Here is a 20118-nt window from a genome sequence, read left to right as displayed (position 1 = left end):
ACATTTATCATCTTGCTGTTTCAGAATGAATGTCACTCCTACAGACTGAAAATCCTCACCACAGTGTAGGAAACCAGGCTAGCAGGAAAGGCAAAAGCCATGCTGACTGAATGAACTCATGCTGTAGAGCAAAAACATCCTAGAAAGAGAAGAAATAGTCTTCTTTCAAGCAAAATACTCTAAATTATACAAAAAACCTCTATATCATATCCTAAAAGTTTTAGTGAGGTTTTTTTTAAACACCCCACAAGCCTCATCAAGGGTATTTCTAGTGAAATGGACTGGTGAAAGAACAGCCACAGTCTCAGCCACTCATGTGGATCACAGGTGGTCTAATCTTATTAACCAAAAAGGGGTTTAATTAACCCCAGTACAGCAGCTACTTGAGAGGAACCAAGACACAAGTCTTGGTAGATGAAGGGGTAAATATATCTCCACTTGTACTTTTTCCCACCCCAAATTACCACACAAACTTTTCCAAAAGGCCTCACTTTCATCCCAGGGCACAAAGACATTTTTCTTTAATGTCATAAAAAGCAATTTCCTCCTCATTTCTCCTTTAATTGCTCCCTCCACATCCATTGGAAACAGGCAACAAGAAAATCCTTCCCTTCATCTCCCTCTCCAGAGAAGAGAGGCCACCCTGTTTGTGGCATGAAGTCTCAGAAACCCTTCCAAAGTGGTATCTGGACTCCTGACAGCTGCACTGCTCTGTACATAGAGATATAGGGACACATTCATCCCTCAGCTCAAGGATTTCATGTCAGCTTCTCAACCTTTATCAGTGCTCCCAGAATTATTCTGAATTCTGGGCCAAGAGTTGGTAAGTCCTATACAGGTACTATAGACATGTAACATAGGAAATTTAGAAATAACTATGAGGAAAACATCTGCCAGATAAATTCAGAGCTGAAAAAGGAAATGCAAATACCTGAAAGTCAGAGATGGAGGAAAAAAATCTGCCCTCCACAAGCTTTTGTCTTTCTCTCTTGCCTAATGTATTTCTTTATTATATATTTCTTTAATATATGTATTGCTCAAAATAATTTCTGTTGTTGTTTCTGTTGAAATTGAAAATGACAGGATATGGTTTTGAAAGTCCCTCAGCTTCCTGTGTGAGGAGGGTGATTGTCAAGATGTGGATGTGAAATCAAACCAGACGAAAAAAACTAAAATCACGAAGTGAAACTCTGTGTCTCCCAGAATGAGCTAGTTGTCACTTCCTTCCCATCATGCAGACTTCCCTCTATCCCAGCAGCAAGTGGTCAGAGTTCCCCACTTCCAACAGCAAATACTGAATGAAACTCAAATAGGAAGCAAGAAGACCTAAAAAACCAAGTAATTTAAGATGTACTCAGAAGGAACTTCAGTCTGATGTTCAAGGCATGCAGACATAAAGGATTAAAACCTGGAAAATAGCTAATATTAGAGTCCTGTGAATAGTTTGAGCCTTTCCCTCACTGTTGCCATTGTGGGACTGATAGAACATCCCCACTGGGGGCTAGGTGGCCATTTCAGCAGCAGATTCCCCCCAAATTTGGGGTGTGCACTGCTCAGCATTTCATTAAGGAAACAGGGAGCAAGATGGAGCCAGGTGAGTCCAGGTTGTGGATCATGGAGCTAAGGCAAACCAAGGAACCCCATGCTGCCACCCCCACCTAACCTGGCAGGAGCAGCTTAGAAAATCAGAGGAAAATGCTAAACCACTTCCTCCACCCTCCACCTAAACTCAGCTAAGTACAGCTTCTTTGAAAAGCTGAGGAGTGTTAAAAGTCCTACATTGCTGGAGGTCTGACCCTGGGAAGCACAGGCTGCCCAGAAGCAGCAGAGAACAGCCAGCAGTGCCCACCAGGGACCCCCTGCACCCACCAGGCTGTTGGGGTTCCTCTGCTGCTCCCTGGGTCTTCTCACTGATTGGCCCTAATCACACCAACCCACAAATTACAACCCAAAAAGCATTTGATCTTCATGTTCCATTGCTGCTGAAGGAGATCATTGTCTCCTCAAACCACCAAGCCCTCATCAATGAATATAAAGGGCAAAGACAAGGGGAAAGTCGAGATGGGAACGACACAACAACCCACACTCCAAACATCTGAATGCCATTTCCCAGTGGTGCTCACTAAATCCCAATGCTTTTGCTCTGCCCAGAAATCCCAGAAACACAGGCTGGGCTGGGTATTTATACCACAGGGGACAGGAAGCAGCTGAATGCCAGGGCGGCTCCCAGCGCTGATTTCACTCCAGCTTTCTGTGTTTAACTCTGCTTCCTGGGAGAAAGAAAACACATTGTAGCCACAAACTCCTCTAAGTCCTTGGCTAAAGTCCAGTGCAATACATTCCTTTCCAGGAGTGGCAGATCACAGCAGGGACAGAAAGGCTACCTCTGATCAGACATGACATTTGTCTTTGTCCTGCCCTTGCCAAATCTGCCCTGGTAAATAGGAACTCGGCACTTTGGGAAGAGGTGGAGTGAGTATTGCCCTGGTCCGTGCTCCTTATCCCACTAAATTATTTTTCACAATCAAACATGAAGGATTTTTCACAGTTCTTTTCTCTTTTCAACTATTCTTTAATAAAAGAGCAGAGTCAAATTTTCTAACGCAATCCTTACTAGACATTGTTTTGCTGCACGCAGCTCATAGCTGTAACTTTGTAAGATTGCTCACACACCTGTTTTTGTCAGCAGAAGTGTTTGCAAAAAAGACTTTAAGAAGTATTAATAAACTAATATTTTTCAGTGATGTGTGAATGAATAGGAATCAATATGAAGCCCTTGGGAAAAAAATTCTCTCCAAGGGCAGAGTTCAGGTTTCTGAGGTGCTTGTCAGTGATCATTTTTCCACTTGCAGCACCTAGATCACCAGGGGATAACATAACTCCATGAAATGCACACAAAAGGGACTCCTGCTTCCTTGATAGCTGATGAAACTCATTTCCTGCTTCAACAGGAGATCCTAATCCAGCCTGTCTTTATCTGCTTCTCACCCTGTTGGGCAGAAGTAAGGATGAGCCTTGAGGCATTGTCTGTCAGATAAAAACTGGACCACAGGAAAAGCTGAGAGGGGTAAATCCTGGAACAGATGCATAAATGAGCAATAGCTAAGCCATATGAAATATAATGAAGTGCAGACTCACAGGCTTTGGAGACGGAAAAGACCTCTTAGGTCATCCTAACACAGCTTCTGCCAGTTCAGGATTGGCCCCTAGAGTGATGTGCTGAACTTTAAGAAAAAAACAGGCTGCCAAAATCTTTGTCAAACCCATTACACTCGTTCCAGAAGAGAAATGAAAATCCCCAAACATCGTGAACAGGTTTCAAGTCATGGAGTGCCAGGAAAACTTGATTGTGTCCCCATCTCCCTACCAAATCTAAGTGAGGAGCCAAGCCCAGAGTGTCAGGGCACTGTACATCACCTGGATAGCTGGGAAGGGGGACTGCACACCACCTGGATAGCACTGGGAATGCAGTTAGGGAGTGTACAGCACCTGGACAGCATTGGGACCAGGAATGGGGAGTGTGCACCACCTGGGATAGCATCGAGATTGGGAATCTCACATTTCCTGCAAAGAACACTCCTGAAACCAGCCAGCCCTGAGCACCACACAACTGCACATCTTAGGAATCTGCCTACAAATGCAGTCATGTGTGTTTTCCTCATGGGAATGGAGTCCTAAAGGAAACCTAAAGGAATGTCTTTGGCAGTGGAGACAAGGGAAAAGAAATGGTAGTTGAGAATGATCCAGGGAGGACAGCAGGAGAAAGCTGTGTGAGAGCAACGAGATGAAGCTGATGGCAGCTAAAAAAACATTCACCAGGAGCCACTTCTGTAAATAAAAGGGACTGTTCACACCATGCACTCACAATTCATTTACCCACAAGCCTGGGCTTCAGACCCAAGCAGCTAAGTTTAGTGGAAAAGTTGCTGAGTGTTCCCATCTCCCACCAAGGGCAGCAGGAGCAGATGGGACTCCAAAGCAGCACTAAAGGCATGGAAGACCCTGGAGACCAATGGGGAACTGAAGGCATCTTTGTGGAAAAAAATGTCATCTGAAAATCAGGAAAGCACTTCTTGTTCTGAAGGATCCAACTCATAAATGATCTTCCAATTTCATGGGAGCAAAGCTGTTTATACAACCCTAGCAAGTCACAAATTAGGGTTTTTTAAGTTTTCTAGTCTAACCTACTCAGAAAGTGACATTTATAATTTATCGTTGTGCAGACAATCAATACTGTGTCCTACACACCATTCATGGACCAGCTACAAGGCTTAACCAAGGCTGGGGCTGGAGCTGCCATTGAAACATCTGCAGGAAGGGCCAAATGTCTGCTCAGGAGTGATGTGTGTGTAACAACATGGGAATGTACTGGGGGACTGCACTCCCTCCATATTGTACACACCTGGTCTCCTGTATGGCACAGGGTGGGATTCTTGGGATTGTGTGCGCAGGGCCACGAGTTGGACTCCATGATCCTTGTGGGTCCCTTCCAATTCAGGATATTCCATTATTCCTGACTCTACAGCTGTGATGCATTAACTAGCTTGCAAATGCAGGTGAGGGTTTGCTGTGCCTTAGTAATAAACACCTCTTAGGGATTTTGGGTCACTGCACAACTTCCAAAGCAATTCCCATGTTTTCTCCCCAAGCTCACACCACTGCATCCCAAACCCTACCAAACTGTGTTCCCAGCACAGCAAGCAGCAGGGCTGTGTTGAATCATTCCTTGGGATGCTGAAGCCAAGCACTTCTCATGACTGACTTGCATTTTCCCACAGCTGTTCCAGCATTTCTGGGTGGGTGACACTGTCCCAGGCTGAGCCCTTCCTGAAATATCCCACACGGGTCCCATCCCGCACTCACCATGGTTGGAATGTCCCCGTCCCTCACTCACCGTGGTTGGGATGTCCCACACATCCCCATCCCTCACTCACCGTAGTTGGGATGTCCCACACGTCCCCATCCCTCACTCACCGTGGCTGGGATGTCCCCATCCCTCACTCACCGTGGCTGGGATGTCCCACACATCCCCATCCCTCACTCACCGTGGTTGGGATGTCCCACACATCCCCATCCCTCACTCACCGTGGTTGGGATGTCCCCATCCCTCACTCACCGTGGTTGGGATGTCCCACACATCCCCATCCCTCACTCACCGTGGTTGGGATGTCCCACACATCCCCATCCCTCACTCACCGTGGTTGGGATGTCCCCATCCCTCACTCACCGTGGCTGGGATGTCCCACACGTCCCCATCCCTCACTCACCGTGGTTGGAATGGCGCACGCAGTCGCCCAGCACGGCGCTGAAGCGTCGCTGTGCCTCCGGCTCTGGGAAGCAGTAGTAGCTGTGCCGGCAGAAGGGCTGCCACAGGTACACCGGGAACTCCTTCGGGAGCGGCACAAAGGCTGCAGCCGCCTCCTCGCTTGAGCCTGCACAGAAACACCTCTGTGTGAGAGCTGCACGTTTCCTCCAGGCTGGCTCTGTGCCTCACCTTTGCCAGCAGGGTAATCCCCTTCCCAGTCCAGGAGACTGGGCACAGAGGGCAGGGGGACGCAGCTGGGATGGGCACAGTGAGCTGGCATCAACCACCTATCTGTGTTATACCCCACCAACCTGATGGCCTCTTAGTTTGTTGTCAAGGTGGCAAAAATCTAGTTTTGGTAAAATTTCAAAGAAACCTCTTTCAAAGAAACCTCACCTCTTTGGTCTCATTTCACTGGATTGCAGCTGGTAGGGAAATGGTTTTCATGGCAGATAAGTAAATTACTGGGGAGCTCTGGTCTGTTCCACATAAAGACCATTTAGGAGCATATTGCCTTTCCTATAGAAACAAGCTGCATTAAATAAACCGTGTTGGAACAGCTTTCACTGGTTCCAGGACTGCCACACACAACTGCTCCTGAAAACTGTCACTTCAAGCGCTTGCAGGTGATGTCAAGAAAGCACCAAGTACCTCCAGCTCCCACCTGCCCTGGATCCCTGCACACAGGGGATGCTGGACAGCACATTTAGGGATGACCAAACCCAATCTGGAGGCACTGACATGCACTGAGAGCCCAGACACGTGAGCTTCACCTTGGAGGGTCTTCAGCACCACACAGATGGAGAGTAGTGCCAAAAAGATGAAGTGATGATGTTTTTGAAGGGAGAGCCATGGGAAGCCCAAGAGCACTCTTGGGGTGTTCCACATCACTCAACCCCACCTGCTGCAGAGCTGTGGTGACACACACAGGTCACCCCCAAGCCCCTCTGACCACCCTGTGCCTTGGGAAAGGGCGTGACAGGGCACCTAACTTCTAAATCCTAGGGATTTAAAGGACTCAAAAAACAAATCCTTGTCTTCAAGTTGCCCTTATCCCTTTTGTTATGTGGCCTCCCATTCTCCAAATCTGACTCTGCAATGTGAGACCCACTCCCATAGAGCCTAAATTTTCTCCATCTTGGTGGAGTGGGGGCAGGCAGGACCACAGCAGTTCCTGACCCAGAAACAACAAACTCAGAAGCAGCCACCTTCCTGCCCTCTCTGTGGGACTTATTATCAGCTGCGAGTCAACACAGACAGCTGGCATCTAAAAATGGAAACAAATAAACCAGGAATATTAACAAAGCTCGGGAACAATGGTGTTGTGGTTCCTGCCCTGCTTCTGCACAGCTTCCAGCAGCTTTGTGCCGGAGTGCTGGGAAGAAAGGGACCCAGCATTTCTCTGAATGTTGGCTTACAGCATCTGCTTTGTTCATCCATTCTGGAGCTGTGCTTGAACTTGGGAAAAGGGCTGTGGGCATCTTCTGCTATCCCATTTTAAACTGGAGCCTGAAAGCCTTCCCAGGGCAGAGGAAGGAACAGAGCCTGGGCTTTGGCAGTTCAGCTTTGAACAGGACTTACCAACAGGGTCTGGAAAATGTTTATCAGAAAGCAAATTGTAATCTTCTTCTGAAGTCAGGACTTTGCCTCCTGCAGGAAGAACGTGATATTTAGGGCTAGCTCCCTTCTGGTAGGCCTGGAAAATCAAGAGAGAGGAAGTATTGTCAAATAGAGATTTAAGGAGAGAGAAAAAATAAAATACACAATTCACTGACAAAGCCAGGAGCTGACTTCATGATCCTTGTGGGTGCCTTCCAACTCAGGATATTCTATGCTTCTAATGCATGGGAATATTGCACAAAGGGAGAATCTTTTTGTAAGGCTGAATTTTGGAAATGTTCCCTAGGCATGTCAAATTTAAACAAATCTAATCTCTCAGTGCTTATCTGCTGTGGTGAGGAGTCAGGGATGGAAAGGAGGGAAAAAGGATGGGATTTTCTCCTGAGCCCAATTTGTTGGATTTGTCAGCCAGGACTAGCTTGACTATGGCAGCTTCCAGGCAAAAACCTCCACTGTAGCCAGCCTGGAGCCACCCAAACCCTGCTACTTCAGATCCAACTGCAGGAGCACTTGGATGTATTACAGGGATGTGGAGATGAGAAGTGCTCTGGGACAGGCACAGGAAGGTTCAAGTGCTGTTAAATGGATTTGTTAGTTCTTGCTGATGTATCTGGCCAAGGAATGTCCCATTTGTTAGTTCTGGCCAAGGCAGAGCACTTGACTGTACCCTCAGCCATCCCACTGGAGCCACCCTAACGAGGACAAGGTTTCACCTCCTATTGCTGAAGGCAAGGCAGCAGCAGCAAATCCACTCCCTATTGGTTTATTTGAGGATGTACAACCAGATCCATGGAAGCAGCACTCACCTCTTTGGTCTCAAAGCAATCCACAGTGTAGTCATTTTTGATCACCACGTATCTGTCCTTCCACTTCTTCAGGTCCTCAGCGAAGTGCAGCAGCTCTGCTTCGTACAGAACTGTCCCAGCTTCCCCCGCAGGCTACAGGGACAATTGGTGACATTTGAGACTCTGCACCACTGACCATCTTGAAGCTTTTATTTCTACATTTCCATAATGCTGCTCTGAGGGCTTTGGAGCCTTCAAATGCAATTTGGAGTCATAAGCACCTCTGATTTCAGAAGGTTCTACAGACACAAGCAAATTCTTGTAGCCGAGGTGAGAAGGCAGCAGAAGAGCTCTGCCTTCCAAAACACTGCCAGATTTCTGAGACAGAGATTTATTCACCTTTCAGCTGACAGGCTGAATGCAACATCAGAGAATCCTACAGTGGCTTGGATTGGAAGGGACCTTAAAGATCATCTAGTTCCAACCCCTGCAGGATGACTTGGAGTTCACCAACTCCCATTTTCCACTACATAATATAAATACTACATTGATATGAAAAACGGGGTTTTGTTATAATATAGTAAATTGTTTCCCGTTTCTTTGTAATGCTTTTGCATCTGCACTGTAGTAACTGAAAGACACAGATCTTCTTACCCACCTCACTGCTTTACTTACTCATTTCAAGAGCACTGGAAATCCATGATTTCCAGTATGTTCAGAACATTTAGCTTTTTATCTTCTTAATCTTGAAGGCTGGTTCTCTGCATTTTCCTCTAATAAAGAGACTTTTGTCTCTCTTTTTGTCCCCCCTCTAATAAAACCCAGCTTTCCATGGTTCACTCAACAAAGGGAATTATTGCCATCTTCTTTAAGGAACCCTGAGCCATGGATGACAGGAATAATTACATTTCCTACATAATCTCTTCCCTGGAAGTATGATATCTGTCCCTAGATTTTGCAGAACCTTGCAACCAGCAAGAAGGAACCAGTTTTATCCAAATGTCCAACTCCTTGTACCAGAAACTCACAGTCATGGTTCTCCTCGTGCCATGATAAACAACTAAACAAGACCAAAACAAAGATGAATTTTCAAAAATTGAACTTCAAACCTGCACCCAGATGCAACTTTTCCATCCCAAACCAGAATGACCCAAATCCAACATCTCCACAGACACTTGGGTCCCAGACAGGAAAATGAGTGTCCTCCTACCCTGGTTTTCAGGAAGCGGGACTGGGAGTGGCGGTGCTGCTCCAGCTCCTCCTGCACGTGCCGGCAGAAAGCCACGGCGTACTGGCGGCGGTAGTGGGGGCTGAAGTTCTTGATGGTGGCCTCTGTTTTCCCTGAGGTGGAACAGAGATTTAAAGGTATTTCTTATCCATGGCTTCACAGTCTGTAACACAGAACCAAGGCACTTCCCACCAGTGACCCAAATTCTTCTCTTTGGAGAAGAGGCAGTTCCAGGGTCACCCAATAGTGACCTTCCAGTACCTGAAGGGAGCCCACAGGAAAGATGGACAGAGACTCTGGACAAGGAATGGAGTGACAGGATGAGGAGGAATGGCTTCCCACTGACAGAGAGTAGGTTTAGATTGGATATCGGGAAGGAATTGTTCCCTGTGAGGGTGGGCAGGCCCTGGCACAGGGTGCCCAGAGCAGCTGTGGCTGTCCCTGGATCCCTGGCAGTGCCCAAGGCCAGGCTGGATGGGGCTTGGAGCACCCTGGGATAGTGGAAGGTGTCCCTGCCCAGAGCAGGGAGTGGAGCTGGTTGGGCTTTAAGGTCCATCTAACCCAAACAATTCCATGAAAAGACCTCCTGAGTGTTCCAAGGGCCACTTGCTGCACAGATCAGGAAACCCTTGGAGATGCATTCAGAGGGAATTTGTCCAGGAAAATGTTTAGTTTAGGACTTTGTTTTTTCTTCTAAGATCAAGTAAAGAATTCCCCAAATCCATGTCTCTAAGGAAAGATGCTCTCTACCTCTCCCTGGGGCATGCTGCCCCAGAGCCAGGTATGGTCAAGGGGTGAAAGGGTTTTCAAAGACAACCAGTGATACCAGCTAATGTTCAGCCATAGGAGCCAATTTTATCACTTACTGAGATTTGAAAGATGACTCAAAGCCCTACAAAATATTTTTCTAGGCTTGGGCACTACAGTCTCATCTTCGTTTTAATGTAAACATATCCTCAGTCATGCTGCAATAAACACTAATCTGGTATTGTCTTGCTGTGATCAAGATCTCATGGGTAACAGCAACAGCAATAAACACACTGAGGTCTCACTTCTGAGAATCTTAAAACAATTTACAAGCAATTAACTCATTAACCCTACCACAGAAATAATGGTGCTTTGCAGACGGGGAAGTGAAGCTGAAATTAAAGGCATGTGCATTTATGTGACTGAAAAAGTCTGTAGCAATGCAAAAAAACAGAACCTGGCCTATGATCTAGAGAGCACCCCAAACATCCTGGATACTGGAGAGATCTTTTCTTCTTGGTATTAGGGAGCTCCATGCCAAAGGGCATTTCTGAGCTTACAACAGAGAAATGCAATTTCACATCTCCAGCAACTTTGATGCTTTCAAAATTTCATTTTGTTCTGCTCGGTGGGGAAAAAACATAATATTTTCTGTATGAGAAAAAAATGGTAATTCCCAAACTAAGACTTCTTAGGACTCCTAGACCAGGACTGGCACACAGCATTCCTGAAATGGAATTCATGGAAGTGTTCAAGGCCAGTGGCAAGAAGCAATCTGGTTTAGTAGAAGGTGTCACTGCCCATGGCAAGGCATGGGACTGGATGGGTTTGAAGATCCCTCCCAGCCCAAACCATTGTGGGATTGTATAAATAATCCCCTAATTTCCTAAGACAGATGTGCATGAGGAGACAACCCTACATACCAGCTCCTCTGCTTCTGCAGGTGAATTTGCAGTGTGGTGCAGAATAAGATGCACCCCCAAGTTCAGGGGCAATGCCAACACTGCTGTTCCACAACACCACCTTTCCTTCCAGCCACTCCTGTGTCACCAGGACAGCTCAGAGGGGTGAGCTGCAGCCTTCTCCTCCATAAGCACCAATGTCATTGCTGCCCACCACTGAACTGGAGCCCCTCTTGCCCCACTGCTGCCCCACTCCAATCCCACACCAGCACTGGGAGACAGACCTGACGCCCTGGAGCCCTCTCCAGGCCCACGGAGGAGCTGGCTCAGCACTGGCACAGCCATCCCACTCAGCTGGAGGGATGGCAGGAGCAGAGTCAGTTCACCACTCATGTAAGGCTTTCAAGAGTTACTGTGGGACAGCACCCTGTGACAATGTGGACTCCAAATCTTCAGCTTTAAGATGGATTTTTAGAGACATACTGATTATAGGATGTGCTTGGGTATAATAGCAGGATATGGTGCTGCTAAAGCAGAATATCCCAGCCCTATAAAAACGAGCCTGCTTTGGGCAGAGGCATAGACTTATTCTCCAAATAAGGACAAAGTTTCCCAAAACCTTCCTTACAGCATTTTTTTTCCCTCCTGGACCCAGCCAGCAGTAGGATGTTGTTGGCCCCAGCCGAGTTTCCTGCTCAGGGTTTGCCCCTGTTTTGCACTGTGGCTTTTTCTTTTCCAGCTCGCATCATCCTCTCAATTTGTTAGAGAGGGCTCTGGGACACTGCACCTCACTTGGCTACTGCCTGCATCCTGCAGTAAAAGTTTGTAGAGGAAGTGGGACAAAGAATAAAATTCTGGTGTTGGGAAGAAAGCTGCAACAATCACAGGAAATACCTGTAATTTTGGCAAAGTCTCTCAATTAAGGCTAAATGGCCTCAGAAGTGTCATTCTTCACTGTCAGTACTGCTTAGATCAGCTTAAAGGACAGTGACTGAAGAGAAAGAAACTCTGCAGTTCACAACATGCACGTCAGAAATAGGACACTGATGATGTAATTTTTATGTGCAGGCTATATTTATGACAAACCAAAACAAGAATCAAGAGGCAAATGTTTCTGGTTGTTTCTTCCAATCTTTACACTACTTGTTGCAAAGGAGCTTTGCATTAAAAATACTCCTCCCTCATAAAATTAGAAGCAAAGGTTATTTAAGGAGATTGTGAGTGGCCCCATATGAGGACCTGGCCTTGCAGGGCTCAGCTGAACAGGAATTTCAGTGCTACCTGAAGGTGGGAAGAGAAGCAGACAGACCCTTGACCCATTGTTCCTCAATGGATATTTAAACTCTTTTGGTTTAGAGAAAATAAAAATATGCTATCTGAAAATAAACATGATGGAAACAGTCCTGAGTAACAGAAACTCTTCCCATGAAATGATAACATGGGGCAACTGGAGATAAAATACTCCAGGGCAGTTGAAAAATGAGTTCCCCTAATTCTTTTCCAAATTTAGTGTGGCTGGCTTCGTCAGAGCTGTTTATATGGAGCACAGCCAATGCTCCCACTTGGCTGGTCTGGCAGTGGCACAGCTCCAGCCCACATAAATGGGACTTGGAGCCCAGCAGCTGGGATGTTTATCCTGGGAGAATGAGGAGTCTGATCAGCTCCAGGAGGAGCCTGCAGGCAACCTCCTGCTCCTGTGCTGGGCCAGGAGTTGGACTCAATGACTGATCCCTGGGGGTTCCTTCCAACTTGGGATATTCTGTGATTCCATGAACCAAAATTACCAACAGGAAAAGACAACTGTGATGGAGGTGGAAGGATTTCCATCAAATTAACATGGCAAGGGTCTGCTCCTCCTTTGCTGAGGGTTTAGATCCTGCTCCAGAATAAACTTTGCTAATACTTCATTATGCACCTCCTGCTCTGCACAACTGCCCCTGCACATGACCACAAAACTTTAGCATGAGTTATGATACCTCTTTCAAGAATTAAAACAAATGTCATTGCACTGAGAAACAAGAAACATCTACCTGTTGCTCCCCTGGAAATCAGTAATCACTCCCAGATTTGTTTTCCATGCTTTTCCCCTGCCTTTGACCTTCTTAATTGTGTCACCCATGTTGGACACCTGTACGTCTTTCCAAGTCATCAGGCCCACAGAATGGCCTCAAATACCCAATTTTATAGTGGCACTTTCACTCCTTTATTGAAATAACTGACATACAGCTTTTCCAAACAAGGGCACTCTTCAGCAAGTTCTCCCAGGAATGAATTCCTGCTGGTCTGGCTCCCATTGCAGCCTATCCAGCTTGCCCTGCCACATCTCCCTGCTCTCAACCATGTTGCCACGTGGCCAGTCCAGGTGCAGGTCAGGAAAACTCAGGAAAAAAGGTCAGAAAACAATAACTTCTTGGCTGTCATACAAGGGAGTGATTGCTCACACTCCCAGAACTTCAGCCATTTGGAAGTGAAGAATGGAAAGAGGGAAGGACTTGCCATAAAAGCTATTTCACTTAAATATTGGTGTTTGGCAGTAAGGGGACCCTTCCAAGAGCAGAAAAATGTTCACAATCCCCCTTCACAGCACAATTGCCTGCACTCAGCACCTTTTGGAAAGGGTTTTCCAAATATACCACGACCAGTGATATGAATCTCTCTGGAGGTCTGGGGGCTGATGTATGTTCTTACACCATATAAGTCCCAGGGGACATAATGTAAAGGAAGTAGATTATTTGCTGCATTAAAACAAATCCTGGACAAAATAAAACATAAAAGAAATAGGCACTGTGTGTGCTTAATGTCAGTACACCCAGCACTTCAAACAAGTAAAGCAGTGAGACAGAACAGGAACAAATCACTTTGTCTTATTTCCTCCACCAGGCCATGAGCAAAGCTGTCAGAAAACAATCTAAAATGCTCAGGTGATTATACCCATACAGTGCTTCACAAGCCAGGATGGAACCCACAACTGGGGGCAAACTTTCCAATTATAAACTACAAACCAGTTAATCTAGATGTACTGTCTGCCTTAATACAAATTAAGCTTTAAAATTACTACTGTTCATCCATCCATCATTTATTTTTCTATCCATAAACACTGTCTTTTTCTCACAGCCCATCATGGTAGTAGCAAAATGAGTTAACAAAATAATTCCATTGTTCAGCTCCTGGGCCAACTTCATCCCAAGTCCAAGAAAAGCACAACTCTGATTGAGGTAAACATCTGAAATTGCAGATGCTCTGCATAAGCCCTGAAAGCTGGATGTCAGTACTGGCACCTCTGAAATGGGCTGGATGCTCAACAGGAAGAGAAGGAAGCAGAAACTCACCATAAAAACTGCTTTTCCTCAGATCACCCATTCACTGCAAACATCATTATCAGTTGCTAAATGCATCTGGTAGCCAGAAGACCTGTGAAATGATTCTGTTTGGCACATCCTGACAGTGCCCACCACCTTCCAGTGCTCTGGGGTATAGAACAGAGGGATTACAAGTGATTCCCTCTTTCCTTTTACAAGTAGTGGGATTTACAAGTGATTCCCTCTTTCCTACAGTCTTCTTCCTTGTGGAGTACTTACAATACCACCCAGGAAGAGTTTAAGTTCAAGTGCTCCCAGCTTCATCCAGGAAGGCAATGTAAACTACTCTCATTGCTGTTGAAAGCAGAACTCATTTTGATCTTTATTTGTAGAAACAGTATTTCAATTAATCTGAGTCATGACTTAATACCTGTTAGGACACAAAGGGATGGCAGACACAAAGGTTCTGATCTAGCTGGATCACCTCTCACAGGTTTTGTTTGCACTCAGCCAAACCCAGCAGCTCTGGTTGGTGGAGCCACCCCTCTTTCCCACGCAGGAACATGTGGTTTGCACCTGGTAAAATACTGAACCCAATTATTTATCCAGCCTTGGTTTATATTAATAGAGACTGCTCTCAATAAAACCTTACAATTCTGTGACTCCAGTGGTGTGCACACACCCTCAAATCCCTGTTGCCATGCTGGCAAAATCCCTGTTAGTCACCCAAAACTCAGTGCAGAGGAGTGGTAACACCCATCACACCTCAGATCAGCCTCTGCTCTCATCTCAGCATACAGCACTCCTCAGGTGCTTAGTCCATCTTCTCTATAGGAAAAAACTGATGCTGTCTGGGGAAAAAATCAGATTTTTTCACAAGTTTGGCAGCTGAGACCCTGGCTGTGATATTTGTGCTCCATCAGAAGCGAAGCTTTTGTTTCACAGCAAGCTAAAGAAACACGTTTGTAAGGTCATCTAGACGTGGTCCCTGGCAAAAGAGGTGCCAAAAGTAACAGGCTCCGTTCCAGCCTTGCAGATCTCCCTTTCTACAACGTGACCCCTGTACTTTGCTCTTCCTCAAGTGCTCTGCTACACGAGGCTGAGGTTTGTACTGAGATAGACAATTATCCCATAGATTTCCAAAGGTTTCCATACTTATGTTGTCACCAGGCAGCTTCAGGAGCATCTCACATTCAGAAGGAGCAGACTGAGCTGAGGGAGACCTCATACATTCTATAAAAAATACTTGTTTTGTGAAGAGAAGCTTGTGGTCTAACTATGGAGCTTGCTGGTTTAAGTTAATTCTGAATGCTGTCTGATTATTAAAAATGAAGAACAAATAGCACAGATCCTGCACAAACACAGAGTGGCTCTTGGGTCAAACCCAGAGACTCATTCCTGCAGCTCATTCCCCTGCTCCCACTGCCCAATCCTTATTTATGGGAGAAGGAAGATTTCACAAATTGCCTTTGCACTTCTGTCAGGCTAAAAATTCCTAATAATAATGATTTACATAAAGGCCAGTCTTGTGGTTGATAAGGCTGGAACAAGCCAAGGGTTTGATTAACACTGTGTCAGATAAGCTTATCTCAAAGGCTGCTAAAATCCACCCTTTGTTGGTAATGGGGTGAGAAGCAGCAACCCTGTCTAGAAACAATTACTCATGGTCAGATTCAACTAGAATAAGGTCTGACAAGACTTTATTTATAAGCACCAGAAGGACTTGGGATTTAATAACCAAATGAACCCAATCTAATTCCTGGGGGGGGGGGGGGGTCACATGAAACTAAACTATGATCTGTGATAAATAAATTTGGTGAAGGTCAATGATGTTCAAGTTTTGGGGTTTTGTTCAACTCCCTGAGCCACAAGTTGAGCCACTCCTGGGGACACAGACAACAGGCATGCCTTGAGCAGCTTTCTCCAATCCAGATCTCAGCACCACTTTACACATCACTGGAGGTCACACAAAAATGTTTCTTGGGAACATTTAAACAGCATTCCAAAAATGTAAGCCAAGGCTGCATCACCCTTTAAATCAGGATGATTTATTCCCCCTTCCCTCCCTTTCGGGTGACAGTTACCTCACTGCCCAGCCATCCACAAGACAAAATGACAAAAAGACACAGAGACATAGATAACAGAAATAACCACCTTCATGACATTAGCTGAAGCTTTTTTCTTTATATATATTTATATATAAATATATATTTTATATATATAATTTATACAGATACACACACACCTTCAAACTATTATTTCCATGCAATGCTTGGCATTTGCTCATACAAATCTGGGGAGATATTTTTACTAATTTCCTTTTTTTTAAATTACTTTGCCAAATGATACCACTCTACATGGCTCTACCACAAAATTACTCCAGGGAGTACATGACATTGGCCAAAGCTATGAGTGCACACGTATCTTTCCATGAGGAGCTTCATTTCTGCTGAGATTTCCTTACCTAAATTCCCTTTATTTCCTCACCATTCCAACTCCCGTCACCACCAGCCCAGATGGACTCCTCAGAGTACCATATTTCCCACAAAGTAATCACTTTTTAAGCACTGTAGCAGCAGGCCATTATTCCATGGCAGGATTTTATTCCATTTCTCTTCAACAAACACACAAACTGCACAAAACAGAGTAGCAAAATGAGAATAATGGTAACACTGGAGCCTCTTTTCTTACCATTTTCCTCATCATCTCTAAGGTGTTTGCTTCACTTTTGGCTCCTGCATACACCAAAAATGAGTAAATACCATGATTTGCAAAAGATTTTCAGCTAAGCCTGTGTGCAAGAAGGGTAAAACCAAGACTAATCTCTAAACTAAACAGAGGTCTCAGAGCAAGGACATTTACTTTAATGATCTCCCAGCACAAGCACACAACTTGATTTTACCACAGGAAATAATTTCAGCCTTAGAGCCCCTTCTTGCCACTCTGAACCCCACAAGAACACCTGGGTGGATACACAGATTTTAACCCAAACAAGCACCATTCAGATTTTTGAAGCCCAAGGCCATACCCATGTCACAGTTGTGCCAGCTGGGGCCATTTTCCAGTTTCACCTGGTTTGCTTTGCTTGTGCCAACACCTCCTCACCCTGGTCCTCTGTAGGGCAGCAACTGTGAAAGGGCATTTTGAGGGGGACAAAGAGCCAACTTCTTGTGAAAACCAATACTTGATTTTATTCCTTTTCCCCCTCTTTTAAAAAGGACAAAAATTTGGCAAAATTTTGACAAAAATGTATACATACATATATGTTTGTATATAATATTAAGCTTCTAATAAAACTTTATAATACAAGAAGAGGAATATGTAAAATGCGATTCACATTCCAAAGAATTTTAAATTTTTTTTTACCTGACTTCCCACTTTACATTCAGCTTGAACAATAAAAATGGAAACATTTTTCCTTTGCAGTGCATATTTAGTCATTTGTTCAGGCTCTCACTAGTTTCAGGTTATAATACTGGAATATGACTGCAGGAAAATGTAACTTGTCAGAGCAAAACATTGGGCAGAGGATGGGAGAACTTACTTTATAAAACTTAGAAGTTTGAGTGAAGCTTATAAAAATCTCTTTACTGTGTCATGTATTTTGTTGTTACAAAGCTTATAAAATCTCTTTGATCTGTTATGTATTTTGTTTTTACACAGCAGGGTGATACAATGGGATCCCTTTCTGACATCACATGGACTTTGTTGGCCATGCAGATGCTACAGCAGGAATTGTTCAAGGAACTGTTCAAGGAATTGTTCAAGGCTGACACAACCTACAAGACAAAAATGTTCCACAGCTCTACACTGTGGTCAATCCTTCAAAGCCTTAGCTAAGACAAACTAGACAAACTCTCCTTGCTGGTAGTCTGTGTTCATGTTCAGAAAAATAACAGCTCTAAAACCGTTCGCTAAATCTTTAGAAATAAATTGATTTAAAAGGAGGATTGCATTCATTCCTTTGCAAGGAACACTGCCAGGCATTAAAAGGGTCAGTCCTCATGCAGCTGAAGGTGTCCCCTTTGACAAACAAGCCCTTCTCTACCCTTCCATGGATGGTAGTGTCCCTCAGGAAATCCACACTGGTCACTTTTCACTCTGCACGAGAGACAGGAGGAAGCGCTGGCGCCTCGTCCTGTGGGAAAGGTTTCTTCACAGGACTGCTAAAAAGCATCAATTAAGGCAGAGTTTAGAAGACAAGTGTATAATTATTACATGGAGCTGCTCACCCAACCCTGTGTAAGACAGTTTTTTCTGTGCTTATTACAGATGGGGAAGGGAAACTACAGCTCTGTGACGTAACAGATCAGCTTTATAATTCAAATTAGTGCAGAAGTGGTACCAGAGCATCAGCCCCTGATCCAGGCTCCTTCAAGAAAGGGTGGCAGGAAGGGAGCAAGATGCACTGAAGCTGCTGGAAAGGGAGACCTTGACCACACCTCCTCTCACTCCTCAATCTTGGTCTGGCTCTCTCTCTGTCACACTTTACTCTACTCTCCCATAGCAGCTGTGGCTGCCCCAAAGTCCCACTTCAGGATAGGTCACAGCCTTTTGCTTTCTTCCAGCTGTGAAATGGGTGCAAAAGGAACAGAATTGGCCTCTTCCCTTGTGAAACCAATGAAACCACTCCAGAAGCTCCTACTAAATCTGGCCCAAGGACAATTCAAGGGAAGAAGCAGAGAAAATGAGGTAAATGAAAACAAAATTAATGGGAAAGGACAAACAGAAGATGGGAGATGGCTCTCTGGCTGCCTGGGTCTTCTGAACATGGGAGACCTGCCAGTGGCCTCCTTTCCCCTGTTTTCTACCATTCAAAGTTGAACAAGGGCAGAATCAAGATCCCAGTATTTCCAAAGCACTGTAAAAGAATAAAACAAAGTGATCTAAATATTTTGGGGTTTTTCTCTGGCTAAAAGGACCCATTAAACTTCATTAATCATTCCATACTTGGCAGAATCCATGCCTTTGATTCCTTCTAAATTAAAGCTGGGACCTTACTAATAAAAATACACCTTCTGCTACGAAATAGAGAATAATTCCCGAAATTTTATACTGAAAAGAGGTCAAGTAAAAATCCAAACAACCCCTAACTTTCTGCAGCTGTATCAAAGATGAAGGATTACCTTTATATTCCCCAGGTTTGCTGTTCCTACAGCCCACATCACCAGAGGCAGAAACACTCCCAGGTGACAAGGGCACAGGTCAGGGGAATTCAAGGAAAAAGGGAAACCAAAGAACTGTGTTCAGAAAGAATTTGTTGTAACTGCCACAGAGGACACACACAAAGGAACACTCCTCTTACAGTCTCTCCTGTGCAGACGTGGGGGTTTAAGGCCTCTCTGTTCCGGCACACTGTTTAAAAGCATTTATTTTCTTTTTCAGGCTGCTATTTTTAACTATAGCTCAGAGACAGGCCAGAGTCCAACAGAGTGTCTGACTGCAGCTCCCAGACAGGCACAGCCACAGTGTCACTTGCTGTGACAGGAAGGTGGTGACACACAGCTCTGTAGGTCCCAGTTGCCTTGTTTCCTCCATGGGGCTGGTTTCACCAAAGCCCCCTTTTATTCAGTGACATCAGCTCAGAGGGGTTCCATCCAGCCACCTGGCATGCCAAGTGTTGTGCATTACTCTTCTTCCTCCTAGATCACTTTCAGATCCTCAAACACTCATGAAAGCATCGCTGGGAGGACAATAGTTACCACTGGTGTTTGTTTTCTCCATTTCTAGGAGGACTTCCCAGGAAGAAGCTCCACTCAGCCATAGCCCCTCTCACTAAGCCTGTGCTTGAGGCTCCTTGGCTCTTCCACCCCAATGTTTCAATGCTCCTTCCTTTTTGAAAAAAAAAAAAAAAGGGAGATAAGCTGCCTCATTTCCTCTCCATTTATCTTTCACGTTCAAAAGGACTTGTGACAACATGACTTGAAAGGAAAAAAACCAAATCCAAACCACCTTCTCCCTGTGCTGTGTTTGTACAGCGGGGCCACATGAGGTCTGGGCTCAGAAAGGCAGCTGGGCAGGTTATTATTAGGAGGAAGAAATTTGTTCCTGAGAATTTATTGGGAAATGGTTGGTGAGAGCTCTCCTGCTGGTTCACAGCGACCCTGTGCCTCTGGAGGCCTTCCTGGCCCTCCATGGACAGACACACCAAACTCTCCTGCCTCTACACCAGGATCTGTGGCTACCCAGAACCAACCAGGTGTTCAAGGCTTGGGTTTATATCCATGGTGGC

The 20118-nt window shown here is 45.2% G+C and overlaps 1 protein-coding gene across 1 annotated transcript in view; it reads right to left on the bottom strand.

Annotated features, from left to right (window-relative positions):
* Window positions 1-20118, bottom strand: part of NIBAN1 (niban apoptosis regulator 1) — a 55398-nt gene that overhangs the window by 19946 nt on the left and 15334 nt on the right. The window contains exons 2-5 of the mRNA XM_036388217.2: window positions 8921-9051; window positions 7732-7863; window positions 6887-7001; window positions 5268-5432 (exon numbers count right to left, since the gene is read on the bottom strand). Coding sequence (XP_036244110.1) covers window positions 5268-5432; window positions 6887-7001; window positions 7732-7863; window positions 8921-9051 — 543 coding nt within the window. The remainder of the gene's footprint in view (window positions 1-5267; window positions 5433-6886; window positions 7002-7731; window positions 7864-8920; window positions 9052-20118) is intronic.

This window comes from Molothrus ater, chromosome 9 (genome assembly GCF_012460135.2).
Source record: "Molothrus ater isolate BHLD 08-10-18 breed brown headed cowbird chromosome 9, BPBGC_Mater_1.1, whole genome shotgun sequence".
Classification (NCBI taxonomy): domain Eukaryota; kingdom Metazoa; phylum Chordata; class Aves; order Passeriformes; family Icteridae; genus Molothrus; species Molothrus ater.
Note: the sequence above shows the minus strand (reverse complement) of the source record. Positions and strands in the feature narration are given on the sequence as shown.